This window comes from Strongylocentrotus purpuratus, unplaced genomic scaffold (assembly GCF_000002235.5).
Source record: "Strongylocentrotus purpuratus isolate Spur 01 unplaced genomic scaffold, Spur_5.0 spur5_scaffold_13, whole genome shotgun sequence".
NCBI lineage: Eukaryota > Metazoa > Echinodermata > Echinoidea > Camarodonta > Strongylocentrotidae > Strongylocentrotus > Strongylocentrotus purpuratus.
Window position 1 is genome coordinate 14,122,549 of NW_022145598.1, and position 12,389 is coordinate 14,134,937.

At 37.6% G+C, this 12,389-nt stretch overlaps 1 protein-coding gene and 1 pseudogene across 1 annotated transcript; one reads left to right on the forward strand and one right to left on the reverse strand.

Annotated features, from left to right (window-relative positions):
• The first annotated feature begins 310 nt into the window (after nt 1-310).
• Nucleotides 311-5,909, forward strand: LOC764214 (cell death-inducing p53-target protein 1). The gene is made up of 4 exons (XM_030983549.1): nt 311-780; nt 1,638-2,447; nt 3,477-3,618; nt 5,795-5,909. The coding sequence occupies exons 2-4, from the start codon at nt 1,688-1,690 to the stop codon at nt 5,907-5,909; spliced, it is 1,017 nt and encodes a 338-aa protein (XP_030839409.1). The 5' UTR covers nt 311-780; nt 1,638-1,687.
• A 3,274-nt stretch (nt 5,910-9,183) lies between these two features.
• Nucleotides 9,184-12,038, reverse strand: LOC587168 (annotated as a pseudogene).
• Between the last annotated feature and the right edge of the window lie 351 nt (nt 12,039-12,389).

Consider the following 12,389-nt stretch of genomic DNA (forward strand, 5'->3'; position numbering starts at 1 on the left):
ATAAAATGCTTGATTATGAAATCAGTAGTTTTCATATAAATCGTCATTAAACTTCAATATCCTTTATTATGATACGCCCTGTATAATGGAATTCTCTTAACTCCACTTCTTTGAACACTCAGCGGCGTACTGGTATAGTTAATCCTTATGCACGCAACCAACTTGCATCACAAACGGGAAAAACGATGACGTCATACTTTGCGGCGTCACGTATACTTCACGCGATTACTTAATGGTTGATAATTAAACCGATCAGTCAACATTACCCGATAACCCTTTTAGATTGGAATGGAATTTTGCCTTTGTTCAACCAAAGCTACGCAGTGTATCAGAACACACAACGAATTGGTGTTAAGGCTTTGGTAAGCCAATGACCCATGAAGTAATAAATTTAATTTTGTGTGAATCACGCGTGATGAAATAATAAGAATGATCATGAAGAGTATCATCAAAAGACATTTCGAATAGACGTTGTATTACTTATTCATGGATCCCGTCACTGTCGTAAGATACTTATCAATTACCGTGTTTTTATACATTCCCTCGACCTTTAACATAGATATTTTTGTCAAGCGCGTGAAGACAGGAGACTTAAGTTTCATAGCTTGATTGGGCAAGAACTTTAACTCTTCTTATCTCCCTCGTCTGGAAGAAGCTATGTAAACGTTTTACTGACATACACACACTACATCCCACCCATGACACAGTAGTCCTTAAAACAAGTGCACATTTCGCTATGTATTTTAACCGACGCCTCTTGGAATAACGCTTTACTTCAAGGTAAGTTAGAGATATTCTAAATTGTTTTGGTTTTATTGTAATGCGACATTTCATTAGCAGTTAAAATAAAATGTATTTCACTACGATGTCAGAGAGATACATAAGTGCTGCCGGCTAGTAGCAATAAGTTTTGAATGTAGCGTCGTCATTATAATGAGCATATACATGTAGTTGTTTATCTCTATGACGGTAAACTGATGATTGTGATAATATATAATTATCATGAAATATCGAATGATAGATCTTTTTGGAAGTTGATAAGAGTAATGCTAGAACGCCGAGTAAAATCCATTTAAACTAAAAAATAACGACACTAGTTCCGAGAGATGTGCATCTCTTTATAGCATATTATGTCATATATTAATTATGTCATATAATATATAATTAACTTTGATACGTTATATCATCACGTCTCAATAACGGGGGCCGTATGGTAACGGTAAGTGGGGATGTAGATAAATCACGTTTTAGGTTCATAGGTCTTTACCAACTCTCTGTAATATCTTACAAACTTTTGCTTATAATCGTCTACAGTTTAAAACGATAAATGTTGTTATTTTTTCAGTTTCCAAATACGTATAAATCAAGCGTGTCAAAGAACGATGACTGTTTGAATGTAAACAAATCATTTGTATATGTCCTTTCCATTTGTGTTAGTGGATATATCCCTGGGTCGGCATAGGACTTACAGGGTTTTTGCAAAAAATTAAATATGATCCTATTATACAAGTTTCGTGGAAGCCTCTAATTTGGGTAATACAAGTGAATAATTAATTTTATCGTGAAAAAAAGCAGAAGAGAAGACCCGTTATCCCTAACTTTACTGCTAATGATAAAATTATTGCTTTATTCGGTAGAGCTACATCAGCATACATACATGAGGAAATAAGCAAGCCACGGAAGCACAATGGATACCACTTCAGCTGAGGCACCAACAGTAGATGTACATGACGACACCAACTCGCCTGGGGACACGACCGGTACAGGTGAACAGCATAACAATTCAGGAAATGTACGTCTCCCGTCGTACTATCAATCAACCCCATTGGTCAGTGCACCTGTTTCCCAACAGGATGACATCACCCAGCCCGGGGAATCCCCGATACAGCAGACTGGTGACGACATCACTGCTGTAGATATCAATGTAGACCAAGAACAAGTGACGGTATCAAATGGACTATCAACTTCACATCCAGTGGCCCAAGAACAGAACCCATCAATGCCATATCCACCGCAGACTGACCAACAAACGAATTTCGCGTACCCTCCTGCATCTTTACCTTATCCAAATCCTGCTACGAACTTGCCTTATCCACCATCGGGCGTTACTGAAACCCCAGCGTTGTTCCCTGAGCAGTACCCTCCACCCGTGCCAACCTATCCTCCCACTAATGGCACAGAACTGCAGATGGCTAACAACCCTGGTGGTGAACCAGCAACGACCACTGAAAGCCCCCTTATAGAGGATGAGGGCGTTACTCTTGCGGATGGCCAGGTGGTGAATCACGGACGACATCCACTCTTGAAGTTACCGTCTTACCATGGGGGTGGGCAGTTTCCTTCAGAGCCGCCACCGTCGTATGAGGACAGCAACCCGATACCAGTGCCACAAGCCATGAATCCAAGGCAGCCATCCAGTGCTCCTCAACCAAGCTATACGCCACCAAGTAAGTCATGTTTCCTCATATGCAGCATAACTCCTAGAATAAGGGGAGTGTTTCACAAAGACTAAGATCGACTTTAAGTTGGACTAAACTATGGCAGGCCGTTCATGCCACTGTTTGCTTTCATCACTTACTGGTATTGGTCTATCAAGTGACGTACAAATCGTGGTCACCAAATCGACAGAATGTTCATTTTGTTTAATAGTTCATTATTGAAGGAAAATTTTTATCTAAAGATCATAATTGTGAGAGCAAACAGTGGCATGTACGGCCTACCATATAGTTGGGTCCAACTTAAAGTCGATCTTAATCTTTGTGAAACACTCCCCCGGTATTGTGTTCGGCCATTAGCCATTACGTTATTCTCATTTAAAATCATTAATTTCAATCGAATTAGGCACTTCGTTTCACCAGTAGGTCATTTGAGGAGTTGCAACTTGGTATCACACCGATCTATTCAGTCTGTTTATAGCGTGTGGGTCTTGTCTGCACTGGACAACAACCTAGGTTTCAATGTAGTAGCGATCCACAAGAGGCACTGGTGTTCAACAGTGAGTGCACTTTGGATATTTTTTTAACTTGGTCAAGGTTCTCAAGAGAGGCTGTTGGTTGAATCCTCGCTCGATGCCTATACCCTAGCAGGGTCAAGTTCTTTTTTTTCTCTCTCCACCCAAAGTGAAAATTGGGTAAGCTTTTTTGCAGTGCTGGGGTATGATTAAAAGGCCCTTTATAGGGAGAACAGCATTGTATATAATAACGCGTATAAAGCTGCATGGGGAAACAAATTTATTAGTAGTACCATTATTAGTATGACCGTTACTGTTAATTATTATTATTATTATTACCATTATCATGAATATTGTTATCTTAATTATCATAAATCATCCTAATCTTGCCAGTAATGACCTCAAATAAATTCCCATTAATCCTTTTAATTGAGGAAACAGCCAACATTATTATCATGATTATTATTGTTCTTGTTATCATTACAATCATTATCGTTGTTGGTGTTATTATACTCGTTTTTTGCAGCAGCTCAGTTGATTAGTCGTAACTTCGGCTCCACACCGATCTACACGATCTGCCCAGCCTGCGGCGAGGAAGTCAGGACAGTCACCGTGTTCGTACCAGGCGCGCTCACCTATGTTATGGTCTGCATTTTCCTAATGCTTGGGTAAGATTCACAAATGACCCGTTCACACTTCGTTCCAAACTACCCGATTTGACCCATTATTAATGACATACGACCCAGAGCAAACTTTAAAGGTAATACAAAGTTTTGTTATGGGGTCATGAATTTGGTTCAAATAAACATATTGGAAGCATACGCGATCCTACGATATTCAGTGATCGTTGTCGCGGTTGAAATCGAGACTAAAGTTATGAAATTGTAAATAATAAACTCTTTTTGTTGTATAGGTCCCTCTCAAGGTCAAGATATCAATTAAGCCATACAAAATGTTTCTTGACTAAAATCGACCGATTGGTTATTCCCGTTTGGAAATTACATATCACAACTGCATATTCTGAGATTTTCATGGTCGCAGCTACAACTGTATGGCCGTAAGCGCTATTTTAAATTCATCAACAATTTTCTCAAAAGCAGAAGTGTTTTAGTGGCCAAATTTTCTAGTGCTTATAATTCAGCCACATGGTCATTAAAATATATCAAAATTGTAAAGAATCACTATCCAGCCAATTTTCAAAATCTCCCAAAACTTTGTTTTACCTTTAATTTCAAAAATCACATTAATGATAATTGTTCACAAAGACCTAGGCGATGAGAGGCGAACCGAAATGGAATCGTATCGATACAAAAATGATACAGTTACTAATGCTCCCTTGCTCTCCTTCGTTAGAGGGGAAGTCCACCCTGAAATTAAGTTAGTTTTAATAGGAGTAGAAAAATGAGAGAAACAAGTCAGTGAAAGTTTGAGCAAATTCCGATTAAAAATAAGGAAGTTAGGATTTTTGAAGTAGTGATCAATCAAACACAAATTGGCAACTCTATGACGTATCATGCGAGCTCAACTTCCATTTGCTCAGTACTAAAAAAATCTAAAATTTTCATTTTCCCTCAAGAAAAATTTCAACCATACATGCACCCTAAATATAATAATTGCAAATATGTTTCTATACTCCCCCTGCAAGGAACAGATATATATTCCGTTATCAATAACGAAGAAAACATGATTTTATGGAATATTATGCACAAAGCAAATGAAGGAGAGCTCGTATAAGTCACAGAGTTGCCAATTTGTATTTGATTGATCACAACTTCAATAATTCATAACTTTCTTATTTTCATTCAGAATTTGCTCAAACTTTCACTCACCTGATTTTCTTATTATTCTGCCTCTATCGAAACAAACTTATTTTGGGGGTGGACTTTCCCTTTAATACACATCCTGATTTACTATAAAAGGCCGATTGCAAACATGCCGCCATTCCGGTTGCTTTTGACATGCGTTAGTAAAGACTGAGAACGGAGTTGGCCCACATACCAGTAATTTAAAGAAGAGTTTGGGCTGTTAATGCAGCAATCACTTTTTGTTTGTACGATGATATTACTCATCAAACACACGCCGGTTGTTGATGCAGTCCTAGCCCTGTTTCATAAAACTTGTTATCAATTTCAAATGCTAATTTGCATGACAAATTTGCTCTCTGCGAATAAAATGCAACGATTACAGTATCTTATAACAGTTGTTGAACTATTTGTTATTGATAACAACTTTTATGAAACAGGCACTGGGTCAGGAAGTGACTGTTCATAATTATGCAAGGGGTATTATGGTCGACGGCGCGTTACGGAGAAATATAATGTTTGGAGGCAAAAGGTAGAAAAACTCTTAGGATGATATTTACGAAAGCGGAATAACTTTAGTCCATGGTTTAATCCACCGACTAAGTATGAAATGCCAAGTAGCCATATGAATATATATTTTGAATAATTTAATATGTCCCTAAATACCATGATAACATAATTATATCATAGTTATATTTTAGTTTATTAATTATGTTAATAGATTTTAATTTAGTTTAGTGACAGATTAAATTATTCAAAAACTTTTTCATATGGATACTTGGCATTCGATACTTAGTCGGTGGATTAAACCATGGACTAAAGTTAATCCGCTTTCGAGAATACCGCCCTTATAATGTACCAAAAAGTTAACGCCCTTCTAGCTCTAAAGAGACGGATTGATGTTTCTACGAATATTGTTCCCATTTAGAGGAACACATCGAAAGAGGTACCAAATGTCAAAACTGCTATTAAACTTCAGCTAATTAACTACATGTATATTCATTAATGAGTTCTGTTCCTCTTACTATGACGTCTTCCGCAGGTGGTGGTTCCTGTGCTGTTTCTTACCGTTTTGCGTGCAAGGCTTCAAGGACGTCCATCACGTGTGTCCAAACTGCAAGAAGACCATCGGTAGATATGACAGGATCGGCAACTGAGACGCATCAGAAACTGAAAACCACGTTTCCATATTAATTTTTGTTTTGTGATAAACATTATTTGTTTTCTTAATATTATACGATTTTCACTTAATGTGACTTAAATCTTCACAATGCAACGCATATGTTTGTAGCATTAACTGAAATCGAATTGAAAGTGTTGCGAATATCATAATGAAAGTTTAAATATGAACGGTTTTAAAGAAGCGTTTGCCTTTTGCCTATTTGCCTTTTTTCGGGGGGGGGGGTATTGTTGTTATATGTCCGTTTCCACCAACGGGCTTACGTTACGTTACATCTAGGCCCTGTCAGATATTAAAATGGTTACAACTAATCATATATCCCCAAATGTAACCGTTTCTCCTTTTATCAATTGTGAATTTGCAATGAAATGTTATCTTTACTACACAGTGCATGGAAGAAAATACGCTTAAATTGTTGCACGTTTTATAGATACAGTATATGTTTTGGATTGTAGATCGATTGATATGTTACGGGGCCTAGGACACGTATTGCTCCGCAATTTGTCACGGACATCTGAAATCGGCACAGCAGGATTTACGAAAAAGAAATACGTTGATTTTGTTTTGATTATTTTTCTTGGATTATGCGATTCGAGCAGACTTCTTCTGAATAGCAGTTTAAGAGAGACGTGCACAGACACCGAACTTTAACTTTATACTTTTGTGTTGAATTTATTTAACGCTCATATGTCTATAGTATGACGTAATCCTAAATTCAATTCTCGCCTAGTTTGTCAATATTGCAAGGTCTAATGCGAGATAGTATAACGAAGGAAATAATGAGAGAGATCACTTCTTATAGAGGCAATACATTATTATAAATAAAAGAGATAAGTAAAGACTGTGGCCACGCTTAATGGACTACATATTCCTTCTACTTAAATAAGTACATCCCACCTAACACCTCTGGAAATCCAATTCGGTTTTTTAAAGAAATTGAAATAATCATATTTGTTTCAACGTTTCAAAACTTATTGATGATCATTGATCACATGACATAAGGAACCCCAAGTAAATGTTTCGATTTTTTTAAATCTAATGATGCCTAAAAATCCTACCGCATCGGGTAGCAAACGAGTTGTATATTATGTGATGGAATGATCTTCATTTCCACTCAGAGCAGTTTCCGGCATCCCCTAACGGTTCGATTATCTTCTTAGCTCTACATTATATCTAGAAAGCATAAAGCATCCAATTAAATATACAGATGCCTTTAAATATATTTTTGTTTACATAATACTTGAATAAAAGTAAATATTTCAATAAGCACTGTTTTTTAATTATTTTCAAGGCTATTGAAGTAAGACTATTCTGTCTTGAAATCAAGCGGGTCTATACTTCCTAAGCCTTATGTATATGATGTACAGTATTACAATTAAAAGTTGTATTGTTATATTTCTTATAAAATAATGTACCTGAAACTGCAAATGATACGTTAGTGTACTACCAATTTATTTTAATAAAGTGCATATAAATTTCCAAAGCATTTTCCAAGCTTAGTGTTCTCCAGATTCATAAGAAAAGAATTGTATATCTATATAGATTGGTGTGCAATTTGCTTTTGATTCATATTTTATAGTTCATATTTCTGGCAAGATATTCTTAATTATTCTATTACTATGTTTTTTAAGTTTTACTTCCATTTTTTGTCCAACCTTAACCCACGTCCAACTGAATGAAAACATTTTAGAGGGTCACTGATTGGGCCACTTCAGTGGCTGAGTGTTCCTTGGTAATTTATTGGTTTCTAAATCAAATAAGCCATTCTTTTTCACTCTCTCTCTCTCTCTCTCTCTCTCTCTGTCTCCTCTCTATATCTCTCTCTCTCCCTCTGAGTCTCTCTCTCTCTCTCTTTCTCTCTCTCTCCATACTCTTTTTCAAATCTCTTTTCTTGCCCTATCATCTCGTCCATCTCTTGTTCTCTTCACTGTATGTATGTGTGTGTTTGTGAGGATGTGGATGTGTCTAGTATGCCTGTGTTCATCAGGGGCCCGTTTCATAAAACTTGTTATCAATAACAAAATGCTAAATTTCAATGATAAATTTGCTCTTAGCCAATCAGATGCCATGATTTCAGTAGCTTATAACAGTAGCTTGTAATTTGTTATTGATATCAAGTTTTATGAAACAGGGCCCAGGTGATTGATGTGCAACTGTCGTCTTGATTTTATGTACTATTGGTATAATTACTGTATTTTAATTTAAAATATTTTATTGTTAACTATCATTTTGTTAAACTCGGACGCTGACCTCAAGCAATTTGCTTTTGAGAGGATTCCAAAACTTTAAATTGTGAATATATTGATGTATTTTATTCCTGTGTTCACATTGTTTTAAAATGGAAAATGCCTGAAATGAACGATGTAAAATGTATTATATTATTGAATATTATATTGTATATCTGATTTCTTGTCAAAATTACTGTTCTGTTGGAAATGAAAAATAAAACTGAAACTGAAACTGAAATTGAATTGAAATAAACTATGTTTTGCTTCTAACGTTTAAAGACCTACTAAGGACACATCATTATCATCAAGCCAACAGTGTGCAATGATTTTCTAGTATTGTTTGTTATATTAGTAAAAAATATAAAGATTTACACTAACACAGTGTTAATCATTCTTACTCCCGTAAGCATGATAAGGACAGCAAACAAGTTTGTCAATAATCAAGTCAGATTAAAAAACTACTCGCTTATCATCCAATCGGCCAACAAGTAGGGATTATAATAAGATCAAAGAGGGCTTTAACCATACAAAGTTGACAGACTATACGTCATATTACTGACGATTCGATTGATTTTGAAAAAGACAATGCCTTGCTGAATCATCGCTTAGCCTGCTGACTTATTAAAACATAACTGATTCAATAACAAGCCATGTGTACCACATAAATATTATTGTGTTTTTCCAAATATTTAAACCCATTTTGTTAAAACTTCATGAGTAATTTGTATAAACAACAACTATTGAATCTCATAAATGAGCCTAAAAATAAACATTCAATTCTTAATACTTAGTGACATGAACATATAAGGCAACATTTGTTTTAATCAAATTAATAAAGTATAGACAACCAAAAGGAACAGTGCATGAATATGAGCTTGGAGTTACTCTGACAGGGCTTCACACATGAACAAACAGTTATACTCAAATAAGATACAAGGCAATGTATTTGAAAAAAATAAGATGTTATATATATCAATTGTAAAGGATTCTTACAAAATAGAAAAAAATGTAAATATGCTCTGTCCGAAACAACCTCGAAAGCAGCGAGTAAAACATTGGGCTTTATAGATTCCTCATCGTTCAGTGCGAGGTAGTGTGTAAGAAAGGTATGTGTAAAATCTTGCGAACTTAATCTCTTGTAATTTTTAGGGGAAACAATAATAATGTGGCTACATTATTGAAATCCTTGAATTATCATAGGTACCCTTCAAATGGCAAACAAATTTTAAAATACAGCATTATTTATGTCATAAATTATATATCAGGTGCAGGTTGGGTTCATCCATGACTTTGTATGCACTACCTCGCATTAAACGATGAGGGCACTATACACATTTTGCAGTATTCGCGGATTTCAAAGTACAGTAATTGCCTGTTAGCGACTTTCTGAAGTTTTGTGTTTGATCATACATGGGCATATTTGTTGTCCATCAGCCTGTTCATTATCGACATGCAAAGTGGAATGCGTACATGGTAGAAAGAACATCATTCGAAATTTGCTGAACCATTTCATCAGGATGATTTGGACAATAAGAAATGATTATTGTGACACGTCCAAATGTTAATTTACCTTAGTGACAATTTAAAGTGCATTAGCTGTCACCATGAACCTTGGAGTCCCATCTCTCTGGGTTTCGAAGGATACGGGCTTCCAGACAGGCACATTGGCTCTCTCAAGTGGTCTGTTACCAAGGATGATGTCTGCAGCCTTTTCTGCCATCATAATAGTTGGAGCATTGAGGTTGCCACTAACGATGCTGGGCATAATGGACGCATCCACCACTCTGAGATTTTCCACACCAAAGACTCGGGTGTTGCTGTCAACAACGGCCATAGGATCCTCTTCAGAACCCATTTTGCAGGTGCAGGATGGGTGGTAGATAGTCCCTCCGGTGGAACGGATAAAAGCGTCTAGGTCAGAATCAGACTGGACAGAGGAGCCGGGCATGAGCTCCTCCCCACGGAATTCATCCCATGCTGCCTGCGCAAAGATCTCTCGGGTGAGCTTGATGCCTTCTCTGAGTTCCCAACGGTCGATCTCAGTGTCGAGGTAATTTGGATCAATCAGAGGATGATCCTTAGGATCACGTGACTTGAGCTTGACGTATCCTCGACTGGTCTCTCTCAGTGTATTTATATGGGCCTGAAAGGCATGGCAATCGCCTTGTATTTGTCCGTGATCACTGGCTACTGAAGGCAAGAAGTGAAGCTGAATATCTGGGTGATCTATTCCAGTTCGACTCCTGAAGAACGCCCCTGCTTCAAAATGATTAGTGGCTCCTAGTCCAGTGTGAAACATAAACCATTCTAACCCGATGGCCACCATGATATGAGGAAACTTCCACTGAGCCTTGTATAATGTGATGGGTTTAGTGCAGCGGTACTGGACAATAACCTCCAGGTGATCCTGGAGGTTCTGTCCAACTCCTGGAACATGTGCAACCACTGGGATGCCATGCTCTTTTAGCTCATTTCCATTTCCTACACCAGACAGCATCAACAGTTGTGGGGAGTTAATTGCACCTCCACTTAAAATTACTTCTTGGGTTGCTCTTGCAACCTTCTTAGTCGTTTTACGTATATACTCAATTCCTACAGCTTTTGTTCCTTCAAATATAACCCTCTCGGCTAATGACCTTGACAGGACAGTGAGGTTCTTCCTCTTTCGGACATCACCTGATCGAAGATATGCGTTGGCTGTATTCCACCGTACACCATTGTGGACTGTCATATCCATGTATCCAAACCCCTCTTGTTGGTATCCGTTCATATCAGAAGTGTATGGATACCCACATTCTTCCCCTGCTTTGATAAATATATCGTAAAGCGGGTTCTTTGAATTACCTCTAGAGACATGAAGGTGACCATCACCTCCACGGTAGTCGTCTCCACCAAGCTCGTGGCATTGGGCATGTTTGAAGTACGGCAGGCAATCTGCGTAAGACCACCCTGCAGCGCCCTCTCGCTCCCATCGATCATAATCATATGCATGTCCTCTGACATAACACATTGCATTGATGGAGGAAGAGCCACCAAGAACCTTACCCCTTGGCCAGAACATCTCCCTGTTGTCCATATGCTTCTGAGGAACTGTGTGGTAATACCAGTTGTAGGTATTATTGCTTACAGGATACTGTAGGGCTGCAGGCATCTGAATCTTCCAAGAGTTGTCTTTCGGTCCCGCTTCCAGAAGTAGAACTTTGTTGCTAGGTTGGGCAGAGAGACGGTTAGCAAGAACACATCCTGCAGACCCTGCTCCAACAATAATGTGCGTGTAATCATCATCATCCGGCTTTGATAGGCTCTGGTGACTATACTCTCGCCCTGTTTTTCCATTGGACAAAGCAGGAATAATGTGCAATTGCTTCAGGAAGTTTGGACCTGCACAGAAAAGATCAAAAGTCACTTTAAAACTATGAGATGAATGAAACAACAACACGAAACATATTTTGATGATTATATATTGTCGTTGGGGGATGGAAAAGTGGTCGGAGAAAAAAAAGTTTCTTATAATACACCACACGCCTTCTTAGCAACAGATAATGCCCAACATCGAAAATCCCGATTGATCACAAAATGAATCTACTCATCGACCCCTCTCGTCAAATAATGGACAATGAGGTCACATTTTTTGGTAAAAAGGAAAAAGAACGTCATTAGAAGTCAGTATTAATAGATGGTCCTAAGCATTGGATATCCTAACATCAAATTTCTTTTTTTTTCGGTTAAACGTGTTATGTAATTGTTTTGATCATTCCTCCATTTGCGTAGACCGTACAAATTATCCATGAAAATACAATACAATAGAATCCAGGTCTAAATATCTTAATATCGCAATTCTTACCTCGTTTAATCCATGTAATAAATGTTAAATTCATGATGACTGCCAGCACAAACCGAAGTCACAATTGCCAAAGGGTATCGTGATTACAAGTACAACAACGCCTATTAGTATTAGTGCGGAGACATGTACTTTGGACAAATGTAAACTGACAGTATACATGAGCCGAATGTCCGATGATTGATCCTAAAGAGACAGATAAACGAATTTTAAACAGGCATAACCTCGAGGTGAATACAACAGTGATAGTTCACACAGGAGTGTCAGTGGGTTGGCAAACTTGGCATAATAAGATCCCTATCAAATCCCTCCTCACGACATGATCCGCCCCTACCTTCTCTATACCTCGGTAAACACACACGTGTCTCGATATAAAACTGACACCTCA